Raw genomic sequence first — 18,160 nt, forward strand, 5'->3', positions numbered from 1 at the left:
GTGAAAGGAAGCAAACTCATATAATCCCACCCCTGAGATTAAGAGAAAACAATTCTTTATTTTTCCACATAATCAGCACTTTCTAGAAATAACATTTAATTTCAATGTAATGACAAATGATCAATGAGCTTCTATGTTAGTTTCTCTGTTCTGAGCATCATGTGGTTTACATCAGACCCTGTTTTGAAAAAAAAAAAAAACAACACATGCATTGTTCATGAAAATTATCCTGGACAAACATGTAGACAGTTTATTTGGTTGAAAAGGAAAAAACAAAATCTTATTGTATTTGAAATGCTGAGTCATTCTAGTTTATTTATTTTAATCCAGTTCCTCTAAACTCTGCATGAACAAACCTCCAGTTTGCCCTCTAGATCTGCACTTCAGAACCTTTTATACACATTTAATCACATTTTGGTGGTTAGAAGCCTGCAACATAACTGATCACGTCAAAGTAAAGCAACTTAAAAACATGATACTTCCTCTACCGTGCTTCATAATGGCTAACGTAAACGTTTCCAAGAGCTGAGACTTTGTCCTGACTAGAACAAAGGGTTCACTTCCAAAACTCATCTCTGTGTTTTACAAGTTTTTCCACCAAAGCCATAATGAACCTTCAAGCTTGGAAGAAACCACCTTAACCTTTTTAGAGGTTCCTGCTGCTTCTCTCTGGTTACTTTACTTTAGAAAAACGTATTTGTTGCTTTAGATAAATTCCCTCCTATCTAACTAAATCTTAAACCATAAAACTTTGAATGTTTGCATGCAACTATGAGTGAAACAACAAAACTTGAACCAAAACTAAAGGGAAAAAAAACTGAAGCCCAACTTTTAGTTTCTTCCTGTCATAAACATGTAATTCCGAGAGGAACGGCTCGTATTTTCTGCAGGTGTTGCTTCTTGCAGCAGAATTGACTGCTCCAGCAGAGAGCCCTGTTTGCTAAATCGCCTCTGAAATGTCACAAAGATGAAGCATCCGTCCTGAGCAAAGACTGGTGTTTCCCTCACAGATCCGCAGCGTGCAGATCCTGCCGGTGGATTATGAGATCGAGTACATCTGCAGAGGAAACCGGGTGATCGTTGGACCAAAGGTCAGGAAGTGCTTGGCCAACGGCACATGGACGGACATGACGCTGCCCAGCACATGCTGTGAGTCTGCTGCGATCTCTGATGCCGCTCATGATGGTGACTCTGCATCAAGAATCGTTTTAGAATCCAGTATTTTATGAGGGTCTTTAGGAATCATGTAGCTGTTCAGGCTGACAAACGTGCTGAGACTTTCATTTCTGCTTCCAAGTAAATGAGTGGATTTATGCTTGATTAAATGACTGTTGGGTAAAAGAGAGCACAGTACGCTGACGCTCTGGTTAAATAACAAACAATTCATTGTTTGAATCTTTCAAATGCTTTTTTTTTAACTAAATAGGGGGGCTTAAAAAACATTGATCCCGCATTGGCTCACTCTGTTAGTGAGTTCTCTGCTCCTTCTGACACTTTTACTAATGTTTACAGTCATAAAGTCACTTAGATCAAGAAATTACAACCCTAAAAACAGATTTTGTGTGTTTTCCTGTTATAAATTTCCATCTTTAAGGAAAAACTGACAATAAAAATAACTTAAATTTTGGGAGATTAAAAACATCTGTTCTTTGTCTTCATCTAGAAATGTGCTCCATTAAAAGTGATTATTGATTTTCAGGTTGTCTTAATAGAGACTTCATAAAGATAAATCACAGACATGTCTAAAATAACCTCACGTGACCATCTTTCCTTTATAAAGTAAGTCAAACGATTATCCTAATTAAAAGAGAAAATAGAAAAACTGCCTTTTGCTGCTCACTCAACTATTTGTGTTTTTTTAGTCTTTTCTCCACCGTTTGATCCTTTAAAATTTCAAACAGTTTACAGAGCGGCAGTTCAAAACCAAAGATGTGTCAAAGTGCTCCAAAAACAGAAAACACAGGCTGAGTTTTATGAATTATTGTGGTTGTAATCCTATCCAGATCATTCCAAAAGGGCAGATTTGATTGCTTACACTACTCACAATAAGTCAGAGATATTGTTATTTTACATGAGGGCTTTTCCTGTAAGGAAATATGTTAAAGTTTCCTTTTGATATAGATCATAATGAATGGGTATAGGGACACCATTTTCATTAGTTTGATTTTTGTTAGCCCAAAATAGGCCAGTAATAAAGATAGCCCCAAATAACAAATATTGACCATGGCAGTCTGTTAGTTTGCTGAAGACACTGAGCTTGCTCCTGGGACCAGCTCTTTCTTGGCTCCTCTCTCTTTTTGTGGGGGGTGAGGGGCCTGGGGGGTCGGCTTTTTGAGCGATGGGGCCCTTGGGCTGGGGAGACCTGGGCCCAATGCTGGGGGGTTGTTTCCCCAACCAGGGGCCAGTCTGGCAGCTGTCCCTGACTTACCCTCTTCCTCACATAATCACTTATTGCCGCGTGGATTCGGGGCCCTCCCCTCTCGATTTTAATTGCACCTTAGACATGTAGGAACCTTGGTGGTGGTGGTGTGGGGGGGGGGGGGGGGGGGGTGCTTGGCCATCACTGTGAGTACTCAGGAGATGTACTCTCAGTGCCCTACCTACCAATTTTAACTTGACATAACTTCTTATTATATAATTTATTATTATTTATTCGGCAGATCATATGGACAACTTTAAAGGTTATCCTTATACTGAGTTAGCAGTGGAGAGGAAAACTCCCTTTGAGTAGAAGAACCAGACTCAGCAAAGGGAGAAGTCTGCTAGTTTATGGCTTTCAGATTTTCCACAAGCGTTTGCCTTGTGTGTGTGTCTGTGTGTGTGCATGTGTGTGTGGTGGCAGGGTCTTTCAACTGCTGTGCAGTTCTGCACAAAGTGACACCTGCTCACAGCTCAACCTTCACTTTCTTAAGTTCTGCAGGAAATTTCTGGCACCGCCAAGTCCACTGTGCTCATGAATTGTCTGAACTTTTTAGAAGAGCCGGTTTGAGGATTTTTCTCCCAAAAGAGCCGCTGACTTGGCTGGAAAAATGCAATATGAGTGCAAACAAAGTAAGCCATGAGAGCAAAGCTGCTGCCAGGGAGCTGAAACCCAGTCAACAGCTCTGTGAGGCGTGAAGATGCTGCAGACGGTGAGGACTGTCTCTGTTCACCTCGCTTCACTTCATCCTGTTGGTTCATGTTTATTTTTAATGAGATTTTTGATCATGGCTACCAAAACCTGTCCCTAGCAGATGTTATTATGGTGAGAAAATCCCAGAGAATGCAGCTTAGAATCTAAAGAATGGGATCAGATACTAAAACCAATCAAATCTTTATTTATCTCTTCTTGACAACAGAAACACAAATTTTAAACTGAAACTAAAGACAGACGCTTCTCTCTGCCCACCTCCTCCTCAGAGTTTCGCACACACCTATAAAAGGAAACTTGCAACACCTTTACTGTGAAAATTCTGGAGGAAGTGTTTAGTTTCATTCATGGGAGTTTCATGATTTCCACAAAGACGAGCTGAGCTGAGCATGGATTTAAATATTGGTTGTAATCTGACTCCATCATTTGAGGATAAACAGCCTTTTAACAAACTCGGATTTATGCTAAAAAGACACCCGAGAAATGCATGCAAACACACACACACCCACACACACCCCTACTTATTTCCATGGACCCATGAGACATGTTGATAGAATGGGGAAAGGCGGGGACACAGGTTTTCTAAATGAAGTAAAAGGATTGTTTTTATCTTAAAAGATTTTGAGGAATCAAGGAATGATAATTGACAAATAAAATATTTTAAAAAATCTTCAATTATAATGTTTCAAATTTGGTCTAGATTTCCACACCCACACGTGTGCACACACACACAAGTGCAGAGAGATGGATGAGGAAAGCTGCCAAGTTGAATCCCAAACAAGCAGAGACTGTGCTTTTTTTGTAAGAAACTCTGGGTTGACTCCGAGCCTTAGATTAAAAAAGGTCGGTTGAGTCTGGTTTTGTGTCAAGACAGGCAGGTCCATTCGCATATTCGGGAAATAAGTTCCAAAGCCATGTTGGAACCAGTCAACAGTGACTGGTCAAAATCAGTCTGAGTCAATGTTTCTATGGCAACTACTGTTGTCAATTAGGACTGAGCTTGTTCAAAGTTCACACCCCTTCCACTGAAAGAGGGCTCAGGAGAATCTGTCAATCAGATGTTCGAGGTTTAACTGAGGCATCTGATTGCGATGAAGAAAAAAAATCTGAAAAAAATTAGGATTTAAAAAAAATGTTAAAAGGAAGTATCAGAGCAAGAATGGTTATTCTGTCAAATAGAATGACAGAGTAATAGCTGTTTATTTCTCTGTAGATGTCTATGGGATTTTGGCTTCTTGGTGCCAGCGGGTACTTCCTATGGGGGAGGGATCGCTTAGTCCAGTTCTCTGATACAGTCAATGTTTCCAATCAACATGCCATTGAAGCTCCTTATTGGCTAAACACACCTGATCCAGGTAATCAGCAGCAGATAAGGCAGGATTTCTGCAAAACCAGCAAGACACCTTTCATGGCCTGGAGTTTGTCACTCCTGGTTCAGAGACATAGAAGCGTTGAGTCGAACCCCGATCCCAGCAGGACAGATGCTTTAGTCCATGAAGACAGGTCAACTGAGTTTTTAAATCCTTAAAAGGAGTAATTCTTAGGGCTGCCTGGTCCAAACAGTCAAGTCAAGTCTCACATTTGGGATAAGTACAGAGCCGAGAAGAGGTTTGGGTTCCGTACCTCCTGATTCCCAGCAGACAAGGGTTGTCGTTATAAGTCATTATAAAAAAAGAAGCATTTATGCTGACTTCAATGAAGCTGTGTGTTTTTGTCTTTGGTCAGCATTACGTCCTTAGACTCTCTGCAGATCAGTGGTTCGGTTGTTGGAAGCTTTGTCTTCAAAGCAACATTGTGAGAAAACGGTTCAGTTTGTTTAAAAAAAGAAATGTAAAAAACTTGAGTGTTTCAGAAAAAAAGGCCCCCGGTCTTCCTGTTTTTCTTCCCGTCCTGTTATTTCAGGTCGGACTCTGTGGAATTGATCTGTTTTCTCTGGCTTACGTAAGAGCACGAGCTGCACAGGAAGGGGGATCCAGCCAACTCTGCAGACACACAGTTGTTTTCATCTGCAAGTTACACTGAATGCAGGAAGCTCACAAAGATTTATGATGCTTTTTAGTGTCCGAGTGAAAGTCATGTGTAGGAAAAGCAGAACAAAGCTCAAGAAATCTCTGCAAAGCTGTTCAAAGGAAACTAATCTTAAGGAGCTTGAAATGGTTTAAACCCCAGAGCTCGGGTAAAGCATTTTCCATCTCCATATTTCTATTTAGTTTTTTACCTGGCATAGAGCTGGAGGCCAACAAACTCCAACTGTCCACAGTGGAGAAGATCTGCACCTTTATAGCCAGCAGAAAAGATGGAGAAGCTGGGGTCTTTAGGATGCTGCCTTTCTCTGAGGCCTTAGTCTGTTCAATGAGGTGAAACCGGTCTCCTGCAGACCACGAGAAGAAAAACCAAACAGTATCACAAAAAGACCCTACTTATCCAGACTGCTTTTACTTGCAGTAAATTTGATTTGCAACAAACTAGTGCTTCCAAGAATACAGATTTAAGCTGCAGAAGTGACTATAGGAAGTAGTTTTTCCCCCCAAAGTTTTGTACATTTTTTGGTCAGATTCAAAAAGCCACGATTTATGATTCTTCTGTTTCAATGTGTAATCTTTTCTTCTAAACCGAAGTCATAGTTCTTTCTCTATTGTTAAACCGAAATGGGCCAGCTAGAGTTTTTAGGGGGGCACACTTAAGGCAAATGATTTTGTATACAAAGACAATTCAAAGTGCTTTGCATAAAACATTAAAAGAAACATTCAATAGAAATATTAAATGAGTAAAGAAAAGTAAGAAAGTTAAAAAGAACTAAATATTAAAGTAAAGCGCAACAGTTAGCAGCTCATAGCTGGCAGAATCTTGACTCGGACTAGACTTTCAGACTCACAAGATGAACGACAGCAGCAACAGCTTTGGATATGGGTGTAAGAGAAAAGTGATGACCGAATAGGGCTGAAGATATGGTGTCTTGTCTGGCAAGTGTGCAGGGTTTAAAGTTTGCTGGAGTTTAGTCTCAAAATGCATCACCCTATTGATCTCAGAGGAGGCCTTTCTATCAGCCTGTGGCTGTAAGCACAGATCTCCGGCAGATCTAACAGCTTGTTTCTAAGTTATTTCTCTTAAATGTTTTGATCATTTAATGATGTGATGTGATACCAAAATATTTTTCTGATAAAGTCATAGGTGATGTGAAGACACAAACAACCGTGAAGTACTTTTGTGATAAAACAAGTTTGCATAAAGTTTAAATGAAAGTGAGTTTAGCTTAACAAAGTTAAAACATCAACATTTAAATTCAGTGGATTTACCAAGAGCCTGTACAGCGCCTCAGTCTCCTGGTGTCATTGTAATATAAAACTGTGTGTCATCTGCATAGCTATGGTAACTAATGTTGTCTATCTATAAATTGGACCAGTTGGAGCATATAGATGAGAAATTGAAGTAGCTCCAGTATGGAGCTTTGGGGAACTCCACATGTTTTTTTTGGTTCAGATGAGAAGCTACCAGTTGACACAAAAAGAAAGGCAAATGTAGACCCGCAAACAAAATAAAAAATTGTAATTTTGGAACTGAAAGCTGATTTTTCCCAAAGACTTGATTTTAGACCTTATAATGGGGTAAAAACAAACCTTTTCAGAGTCTTGGTGTTTCTGGCCTCCAGTGCTGCTGTGTCCGCGGGTGTGGACCTCTCTGGAGAACGGCAGGGTGACGGCAAATCCCCCAGGACCTCCGGTGGAAGGGACGGCGCTCCATTACAGCTGCCACGCAGGCTTCATCCTGGAAGGGAGAAACATCAGCCACTGCACCAAGCTGGGCAAGTGGGACGCGCCTAAACCCACCTGCCTGTGTGAGTATCTGACTTCTTCCTAATACTCAATATGCAAGAACCCAAGATCAAAACAGGAAACATAAACATTTATGTTTTTTTTCTAAAAGTTCTTTAATCCAATGATTAGAACATGCTATAAAAAAGTTATTTGACTATCTTTTAACAAACGATTTACATGAAATAAAACACTTTGCAGATTTCTTAGAGATTTTTTTCAGTTTTCCTCACAACACAGGAAGGTTAGGCCTCAAAGATGACAAATGATTGCAAACACCTGCTCACCAGAAGTGTTGCTAGGCAATAAATCACCCAGCCAATCACAGTGTAATCCTCAGAGGGTCACAGAAAGAAAACATGGAGAAATACTCCTGTTTTTCACTGATCAGGCCATGAATTCATTTATGACAATGTGAGCAGTTTCACAGGCAGCCAAGCAGCTTTCTCAGTCACAACAGATGGCGCTTCCTCCGTCCGGAACCATTTGTTCACATTAGTGCAAATAAATGAGGATTCATGGGAAAAAAAGAAGAAGAAAAAAGGACTCGGATGAAACAAAGATGGGATGAAAAGGAGACTGCCAACTGGTTATTAGTGGGGTTGGCATGGCAACCAGTAAAGTTGCTATGGGAATAGCAGAATTAAAAGAGATGAAAGAGGAATTATCAGGACAGTTGGAATGTGCTGCAGTAAGCAGACCAGTTATTGTGTAATCCCTGAAATCTAACAAAGTCGAGTACTTTATATTGTAGTCATGTGTTTACTTTTCTGAACTTGTGTATAAAAAAATGTGAGGGGCTTTTTGTTGTGTTTTATTTGAAACCTGCGCAGTTATGTAATGTTATTGTCCTTCAGTGCCTCTGCAGGGTGTCGCTTTGCTGCCATCTAGTGATTTTGCTTTTCTGTCTCTCTTCATGTTTGCTCACCCAAGACGACAGAAACTATACAGGTAAGAGCTTTTCATCATATACTTGCTTTCCTTTAGTAATAATGAAGAAAAAATGGAAAAGAAAAGTCCCAAACATAAATTTAATCTCAGAGTGGATTTTTATTTCATTAGAGTGAAATTATGCCGTGATTAATTTAGGAAAGTTGTGGTTCACAATTATAAAATACGCATTTTATATATTTTCTTATGAATTTTTTAATTAATAAAGTAAGGGTAGAACAGTTAAAACAATATTTTCCCTCTGTTTATAGCTTAATCTATAAACGCAAAAACAGCTGCTTATCAACAAGGCTCCAAAACTAGGTTTTTTGATTCATTTAAAACTGACCCTATAAAAAGTACAGGTAAGTACAAAAAGCAAAACTGGCTCTCACACAAGTAGACTTTGATTTATTATTTAAAAATCTAAAAGATGTATGGTTTCCTCAGGAAAGGGTCCTTATTGTGAGAAATGATTTGCTAGCCAAAATAGGAACGGTCAGGGCGTCTCTATTCTCTCCTTCACAGTAAGAAACATTGGAGATTCTTCTGTGAAAGAAAAGAAGTTAAATCAGATTTTTATGGTTTCGTCATTTGAAGTGACACATTAATGCTGGAGACAACCAAAGAATAAATTCATCATGAAAAAGAAAGCAGTAATGATCAAAGTGGTGTCTGTGTAACATCTCAGAATTTGATGAAACACCTATCTATTGCTTTAAAGGGTAACTCAGTTATTTAAATGCTGAGATCTTTTTTGGGTTGTTGTGATTTCCTCCTTTTTTTATGTAGGTCTTTCCAGATGTAGGAAAAATTGCTGCACATTTGTTTGGATAATTCAAAAGCATCGAGTGTTTAAACAGAGCAAAGGATTCACAGGATGTCAACTGATTAGAGGAAGACTCTATGGCTCCCTCTGGTGGACAGAAAACACACCAAGCTCAAAACAAGTAGAAATATTCAACCTATTATAGCCAGGATTCTACACATCCAAACTGTTATACATTACTTTTATAACTTAAGAATAAACCCTTGGCTTATAATATTACTTTTCAGAATTTTAACGCGTCACATGACTTCTGTATTACTTTTAATTTACTTTCTTTGGTAGTCTGTTGACCTCTTAATAAAACAAACAGCAGCTAATGAAAGCAGGTAAAAATGACTGCACTACGACGACGCAAACAGGTCTGTGACAGCTCCGAGAAACAGAACAAACTAGCTAGCTTCCCCTCTGCGTGCAGATCCAGACTACTAAAGTGAGATATAAGTGTTTGGCCTACCAAGCATTTACACACTTAGCTCAGTAGTTTAGATCTAACCGTTAAAACCATTAAAAAAAAAGCTGACCAATCACAGAACAGAGAAAAATGTTTTTTGTTGCATTGTTTCATCTGCAAATTGCTATTGCTCTTGCTGCAATATCATTTTGGACAGTCTGTTGTAATGCGAGCACTAAGTCAAAGATTATTATATATTGTTTCTTTACACTACTTTGTACTGTGCTGCTGTAATATATTTGTGTATTAAATACTACCAAAAATGTTTGTTGTAGGCTTAAAACCCAAAAGAAGGAAGAAAAAAACGATAAATTATTTCCCTATTTTTATGGCTTACAAAGAATTTTAACACTTTTAAGAAAAATCCTCCCCTTTCTTGCTTTTTTTAACATACATAGTCATGTAGGAAATGTTACTCTATTAATCCAAAACAGCCCATATAAGACACGACAGGTGACTGAGTCATATTTTTTTTATGCAGCTTCCATCACCACAGAGCCAAAAAGAAACAAATATTCAACACGTTTTTGTCTTTTCCTCTCAGCAAGTGTGAAGATGTGTTTCTGACTGAAAACAGACCTTTCATTTTGTTTCACTGATTCCCTTTTATCTGTTTTTGTGTGACTGATGTGTTCCAGCTCTGAATGCAAACCTGCCGTCCAGTTTTGACCCTTTCCTATAAAACTAAAAATGAAAGGCATCCTCTGCACAGCATTATACCATAAAATGACTCATTTGGTTTTATAATCACTTTAAATTTTAAATAATGTTTAGGTTTTTGCAGATACCTGACAGGCCAATTTTTAAATAATATCTCCAAATCAGTGCAAAGTAAAAACACAAATGTTTGCAGTTTTATTACTATATATTTTTACCTTTTTTTTTACAGAAATTCATCAGGATGTAAAGATTCACATTTTCTTTAATATTTTTCAGCTTTTTAAGTTGAAAATTTTGTCATTAAGAATGAGCATTTCTGTCTGTTGGAATTCTTTAACCCTGTATTTTGTCTTTGTACCCCTTTTTTCTGTTAAAAGTACAAATTATGTCACACCCCTGTTCACTATGGAGGCCAGACATTTGAAATATTTTACCACCGTTAGACTCATTGTGCAAACTAGTTCATTACAAGACTCGGACCTACGACACGCTACATTAATTTTTAAATCTTTACTTTGAAAAACCTTTTTAAAGCTGTAGATGTCTTAATTATCCATTAAATACTATACAATAAAAAAACGTTACAGTTTTTTCAGTCAAATTGAATTAGAAAATAAAGTGTTTGAATTAAAATCAGGTTATGCCATAACTCTCAACATCTCTGAACATCTGAGAAATGATTCGCTAACCAAAAGTAGGTTAGGCCTGCAGGCAAACTGCTGCAACAAACGGGGATGAGAGGAGGTTTCCAGGTGGACGTTCTAACAGTCTGTGACTGATCAGGACTTAGAGAAAAACCTGACTAACAGCCCACAAAACTAACGCTTAAGGCTAACTTTCACAAGCCGACATGAGGTGCTAACACCAACTAAAGAAAACGTTTTGCCACAAATTGGACAGTTAAGTTAAATATTTGCTTTAAAGACTAAACTTGTGGGCAAAAACCTGCTAAGGTTTTTTAATTTTTTTTGTAACATCAACGCTCAAGACTGTCTGACCTGACAGGCAGGTGGTTTCATTTAGTAGAATTCAGCCTTCAAACCTGAATTGAAGTTTTTAATTCACTTCTAGAATTTTGCTGCACTAAAGAAACCCGTACTATAAGACTTCCCCTTTCAGATACTGCACATTTTCAGCAGAAAAACATCTCAAGCTGCTTTGTTCACGTCTTCTTTGTGCCTTGCTGGTCAGAGTGAAATGACCAACAGAGCTACTTTGTGGTTCCTCTCTGTGAGGCCCACAGAGGAAGTCACGGAGCTGAATCACAGAAAATCCGTTACACAGGCATCCTGACAACTAGCAATGCAAATGTGTTCTCTGCAGAGAACATTTCTAAACGTAAATATCTCCCAACCACTGCTTCCTGCTGAGTTTACTCCATTTAGTATTTGCTGAGTTTACTCCATTTAGCTCTGGTTACAGGAGGTTGATTAAATCTAACAACTATTGACCAGATTGTCTAAAGTTAGCAAATATTACCATTTTAAATGAAAAAGAAAAAGCTTGAATATCACAGTTCATTTATTTGACATAAATTGTCAATTAAAGACCCACTTCAATAGAAATTTTGTTTCTGCTGTTTTTCACATGTTTTTGTGGGATTTTTCTGATGACGGAGGCCTTGTATCAAGAAAATTTAGCTCAAATTTACATTTCTGAGTATGTCCTTATTCAAATCAAATTGTTGTAAAAAAGGGAAAAGAAACACCATTTGAAAAAGGATTTCTTTGTGACTTAGAAAATATGCTGGATGGGCCACAAGTTCCCTGCTCTGCTCCATCCTGATGCGTCCACTTACAGACAAATAGATCCGTGTCATTCTGACATCCGGCTCAAACCTCTGTGGCCGGATGGCTCTGATAGTGCTCGCCATTTTTGTTGCACCCATAATGTTAGGTTAGGGATTGTAATCTAATGGGAGAAAGTGTAAGCGGAGAGCTCTCAGCAATGGGAAGTATGGGGTGGGGGTCGCTCCACGCCAACAGTCCCCCCCACAACTCAGAGAAAACAACACAGGCTTATTGATTTTGGCTAAAAATGGTATAATCCTAATTAAAAGACCACTGGGAACGCTTTTAAAATAGATTTTAAAAAAAGTGGATCTTTAAGTTGGAAAAAGACCAAAACAAGGAACATAGGAAACCTTTGAAACTTCTCAGCTTTTCACCGGTTTTTAACATATCGGCTACAATTGTGGACTCACATCCATCTAATGTTCATGTCTTTAACTTTAGCTTAGAGAGTCTGCTGTTTCATCAGCCAAAGCCTTCCTAAACCCCAAACTACACAACCATCCCAAACTGAGTTCAAGTTCAGGTTTCTACCCACAGAGGGACCTCTGGATCTGCAATAGACGCTTAAAACATGTGGGAAGTTCTGGCTGACCATCATGCTAGTCTGGTCACCTCATTAACTGGGCAGGAATCATCCCCATTTTTTTTAATATAAACTTATCTTGTCAGATCAAGCAGAAGCCAACAGGTTGAAGAAAATCAGAACTGTAGGTCTGAGCAAGAGCAGTTTTGATTTCCTCCACAGGAGGGCAGCAGTGATCTTTGTCTCCGCCAGGTCGCAGCAGCCTGCAGCCTTTTCACGTGGCTGTTCTGTAAGTGCGGCTTTACATCTCCCCCAGCAGCTGCAAGCGTCCGACCTGAGAAGGAAACTTCTCTGAAGAGCTCGCATCAATTAAACATTTCTCAGCGTTCTTATCCATCACATGTTGAGTCAGGAAATGCACAGCACTCGCAGCTCAACTTCTAATTTCTTACCAGGTTATTGCATGGGGAACATTACTGCTGAAGCGCTCTTCAAATGCTTCTAATACCATCCAAAGCAATTTGCTCAAAAGCCTCAATAGTGTGGAAGAGTTTCAGCTAATCTAAACTAAACCCCTTGTGACTTTGCATAATTGGAATTTTTTAATGGAAATTGTTCTTCAATTGCTTTGTTGCTGAGGAAACTTGGATTCATTTTTAGAGACAGAAAACGTTTTTTTTCTAATGATATCTGAGTTTTTGCTGCAGAGCAGCTCCTTTCTGAAAATAACTTCAAACTGCCCAAAAACCAAAGGCTCAACAAATGTGGCAGTAATGCTGTTTCATCAAATCCCTGCAAAGATGGTGAACAGGTCCATTACTGCTGCACCCCCCCCCCCACACACACACACACATACATCTGTATTACACAGTCAGCGAGAATCTCCCCCCTCTACATGCTCAGAGATTCACACTCTCCAAGGTTTTGCAAAACTTGCAACCCTACAGCTGCAGCTTTAGTCCAGAGGTTACTGAGAAACTTCTGCAAATGTCACAGAGCAGCTCAACAAACCCAGCAGCAGAGGAGCGACGCCCGTCTGGGCTCTGACCTCCTCATGGAGCTGCTCTGACTCCTCAGCGTGGGCCATTGCCACCCACTTCCTGCCTCCTCAGCGGGAGAAAGGTTAATACCTGCTCCTGTCTGGGGGACTCAGCTAGCTTCCCCTCTGTGTGTAGATCCAGAGCAGATCCAGTTCAATAATGAGCCCAGCTGGTAAACAACAGATGGAAAAAAAATACTTTTGACGTTAAATAAGATGTCACAATGATTATATCAACATTTTTCTTTCTAATTGTGACAATTGTAATGATCCGTCTGTATTTGGACATCTTTAAATGTGTCTGGTGAAAAAAAATGGTCTGAAGATGTCAGAACTTGGCACAAAGTACAAGACCCACATGTTCAAATCCTTCAGTCGTCAGAGGAGGCAGATGAAAGTCAGGGTAAAAACTCAACTTCTGTCCATCAAATCCATCAGCATCCCACAGCACACGGCTGCTATTTCATTCGCCACAGGATGATCCCATTACACACCCATAACTTAACATGGCAGCATAAATAAATATCTAAAATAAAGCAGCAGACATAAATACTCCATAGTCTGATGTTGTGACCTCCAAATGTTTTGAAATGTTCAGGATTCTCAACAGGCTTCATGCTTTGGATGGATCCTAGCTGTGTTTGTGAGCAGGAACCGTGGTGTGGACTGACTTATGGGTCAAGCAGGCCCCGTGTGTGTGTCATTGACTGTATAAGTGAACTGGACCGAGTGAGTGTGATGTCATCGGTATCAAACCAATCATCAATCAAGCTTTATTTATAAGGCACTTTTCATATAAAAGTATAACACAGTGCTTTACATTAAAACAAAACAAAATAAATAATATAAAAACAAGCACTTAAATTAAAATAAGCACAAAAAATAAAAAATGTAAAAATAGGGCCCCCCCTCCCCGTACCTACACAACCCCCCCACTTCTTTCACACCTCCCAGCCCCCCCTAACTGATGGGGAGAGACGATGAGAAAAAGGCTGTGAACGAATACAAGATGTTGGAAACGCTAATTGGAACTTACCTCTCTGTGAACAGCCGCATAACCAGCCAAATGCAGCATCACAGGCGGGGACCGCTCCACCACAGCTAAGCGGTGATGCAGTTTCCCATCCAGAGGCTGAACAGCAGCCGACCCAGAGGGAGAAGTCCCAACTGATGAAACACCGGAAAGGAAAATGAGAATGAAAAAGTGAACATATTGATAAAAGCAATAAACAATAAAACATTGGGTTGGGAAGGGCTGCTGATCAGAGAGCAGGTTTTTAGAGGAATGCTTAGAAACGCATGAATGGATCAAAATACCACTCTGGGGTTGTTTTTTGTGAAGAACAATCATAATACATTTAAAAGCAAAAAACATTTTATTTTAGAAGGAATGAGATCAGAATGCTTCCATTGTCTATGCGGTTTTAAATTATTATAAAAGCTTAAAAATTAAACAGATTTAGAGTAATGTGTAAAAGCTACTGCGATTAATATTGGAATATTGTGCCACAGATATTTTTTCACTTTATCTTCATAAATCTCCTCCCACAGACTGATGGTATCCGCCTCCAAACCAGGCGGGGAAAGGGAACACATTTTTTTTTTAAACTAGAAGTATTTTTGTTTAAGAATTTGGTTATTTGGTTAACATGAGATGACAATATTAGAAAACCATTAAACAGCATGATTGGGCCCCATTTTCCCACACTTAACCATTTATTATAAACAATATACTCATAATTGAGTTTAGTTTAATAAAAATTTTTCATCATATTGGGGATTTTTGCATGACCAACTGTGAGTAATTCTACTGTAAAAGTGTGTGACTGGGTCTGCAGTTAACACTCAATTTTCAGAGAAATTACTTATAACCATAAATAGAGACATAGGATTTTAAAATTTGCATTAAAAGAGATGCAAATCAACAGTTTGGATGGTTACTCAATGCACAAAGCTGTGTGTGAAGGACCAATGTCATGGGTCCAGCATAAATGTTTATTTCCTCTGGGCATCGTCATTTCCTGGAAGTGCGATCAATCAATCACTGGGAAAAGCTGAAAGAAAGGACTTCTACTAGATTTCTAGCTTCATCTGCAGCCCCCTAAGGCTCTGAAAATTGAAAATAATCACTTTCTTAAGAAAGTTTTGGGACCCTGTCACATAATGTTTAGCGAAAATTTGAGCACTCAGGTCAGGCCGCTCAAAAGCTGTGTTTACACTATATATTTACTTGTAGGATGGGGTAGATTTGTCTAAAAAGTTCTGCACAGACTCTAAACTGTGTGATTTTATTCACCCCTCTGCCCTCATACAAAGTGGATTTGTAGCCTGACTGGTGACAGCAATGGATTGCAATAAACAGCTGAATGACAATACTTCTGCAGTAAAACATTCTGGTGTCAAAGCGGAACGCCTTCATTTCTCAGCCATGAATTAGTAAAAACTCTGTAGTGACGTGCTGAGCAGCTAAAACCCTGTCAGGCTTGTTCAGGGGAAACACTGCGCCTCACTTGCCAAACGCCTGCAGCGTGTTGTTACAAGAAAAAGTGAAACATAACACAGCCATTTGTTCTTACAGTGTTTAGAATTTGGACAAAATATTTATTTAAAACACAGGAAATACACATTATAGCACAAAATACTCACTAAAACAAACTCTTGGGTTGTAATAGATGAAAAACAAGCACTTTAATTTATTTCAACTAAGACTATTTACTTTGAATTGAAATGTTTTTTTTTATTGAATTCCTTTTATTTAATTCCTAATTTTTATCACTCTTAATATTTATTACTTTAATTTACCTTAACTTGTTTCCCTCCAGCTTTTGCATCTTTGTGTATTTTTAACTTTTCTTTTTAAATGATAATATAATGAAACATTAGAAATCCATGTGAAAAAAAGCTTTTGTCTCTGTCCTGCTGTCTTCTTTATTTGCATGTTTGTCAAACCTGAAAGTTTCTCATCATCAGATGTGTTCATATATTTGGTCGTGTTTAAAATTCACAAACGCACATATTCCGTGTGAAAATGACCTTCACACTTTGAGAAAACGTGCTGTTGACTCACAGGACAAATATAGGTATTGATTTATAGAACATAACTTTGATGCAGCTATGGTAACCTGATTTATAATTCAAGACAAGAAGACATCAATTTGAAAAATATTGTGTAAGCATTTCTCAACCTTTTCCTTGATCTGATTGAACTTTTATGGAAAATCAAAGTTTTATGTTTCTAGTTTTGAGGATTGGTTTTGGTCGGATTCTCCGGCTTTCGTAAAAGTGGAGATGCTGCAGAAACCTCGTCATGTGAGCGCTCCTCTGCAGGATCATTTACATAAGTGTATTTTATCCATGTAAGCACTTTTTCCTGCTGTAGCAACCCCTCCCAAAGCACACCTGCAAACATTTGTGCTCAGAAATAAACTCCCAAAACTTCCTTATGAAACTTAAGGTTCATGCCGACAAACATCCTTTGCATGATCTCTGCAGGAGAAAACTGCCAGCACCGGGCAAATGTGTTGCAGCTATAAATATCAGCATTTTGGAGATTGATTTTACACAACATATGCTGTCTGAGAATTTCCCTGGGATTTGATTTCCAGGCTAAATAACATGCTCTCTGCAGGTGAGGGAGATTGTAATCTGCTGGTGGTGTTTAAAGAAAAAAAAACAATCGAAACATTTCTATCAGGAGGAAGATGAGCTCCTCTACAGAAGCCCATTGCGCGGAAGGCAGAGGCGCACATTATTCAGCTCTCATTATGGCTCGGCGGCGCTGCACCACCCGAGCGTTCCTCTGCCTGTGTGACTGCTAACAGTCGTCTCTGAATGAGGCATTTTGCCACCGTGAGGGTTGTTAGCGCCGCTCCGGCATCTTGCTTGTGTTGGCTGCGGGCGTATGGAGGAGAACAGCAGATAAAGTTCACAGCTGAATAATTGATAGAGCGTTGGATTGGTCACAGGGTGGTAGAGAGGAAGAGGAGGTGGAAGTGAAAGGCAAATGCCAGAGATGATTACTACTCTCAGCCTGTGAGGGCTTGTTAGCAGCTGGATCTGAATGACTCTCTGCTACATGGAGATGTTCAGATAATGAGATCTGGCTAATGAACCAGGCTTATATAATACTCAGATTCCATTAGCCAACTACAGAGAGTTTTTAATTTAGACTTGGGCCATAATGGTTGCCTTCTCAATTGTTGAAATAAGTAATTTTCGCAGAGGGTCTACGTTGTAATTAGAGCGCTAACACAGGAACTGCGAAAACAAAAGCTTTAGCTGGATTGTAATCAGCATCATCATTTTCCAAACGGCTCTGTATTTCCCATCATGCCAGCTGAGATATCATCCCTGCATGATCAGCCAGCAGGCTGTGGCAGGTGAACCCGGAGCGGAGGCGCCCAGGAGGCAGCGGCTTCTCTGTGTTTGCTTTCTGAGCCTCCATCACTTTTCTGATCCTCTCATCTGATTAAGGAGAGTAAATGTTGCTACCCTGCAGAGTAAACTCATTTCAGATTCTTAAATGTCCAGCCTTGTTCTTCTGTTTGATGCCTAATGAAGGCAGGGGGTGGCGAGAGCTGTTTCTTTATTGTTGCGCTGCAGCTTCCTCTGCACTCATCCTGCAGCTGATCTCACCGCTCAGTTTCCCTGAGGCGCGTGAACTGCTCCAGCTGAGCTACGGCCACCCTCCTCGCCTGGAGGAATCCCGTAATCAGATTCAGATACATTTATCACAAACTGCTCAAGTGAGGGTGATGATAAATCCAGCTTTGACTTCACAGAGGGTTGGAGATGTCTAGAGATGCTCAGGGCTGTTTCCTGACAGGAAATGCTCTAAATAAGGTCTGCTCCGAAAGCATCTTGGGGAGAATAGAAAAGAAAAATGTTCATCATCCCGGAAGAAGGAAGGGTACAATTTAGGGTTGCCCCCGGGATGAAATTCTAAATCTTTGACTTCAAGGGAAAACAGGAAAATGGATGTTTATAAAGTCAT

The 18,160-nt window shown here is 39.4% G+C and overlaps 1 protein-coding gene across 1 annotated transcript in view; it reads left to right on the forward strand.

The window, feature by feature from the left end:
• The window catches only part of gabbr1a (gamma-aminobutyric acid (GABA) B receptor, 1a), a 164,063-nt gene that overhangs the window by 9,335 nt on the left and 136,568 nt on the right, over positions 1-18,160 (forward strand). Inside the window, exons 4-6 of the mRNA XM_078932560.1 lie at positions 1,011-1,149; positions 6,780-6,965; positions 7,876-7,893. Of these exons, the coding sequence (XP_078788686.1) occupies positions 1,011-1,149; positions 6,780-6,965; positions 7,876-7,893 (343 nt within the window). The remainder of the gene's footprint in view (positions 1-1,010; positions 1,150-6,779; positions 6,966-7,875; positions 7,894-18,160) is intronic.

Source organism: Oryzias latipes, chromosome 16 (assembly GCF_053564925.1).
Source record: "Oryzias latipes strain Hd-rR chromosome 16, Olatipes_Hd-rR_3.1".
Taxonomy (NCBI): domain Eukaryota; kingdom Metazoa; phylum Chordata; class Actinopteri; order Beloniformes; family Adrianichthyidae; genus Oryzias; species Oryzias latipes.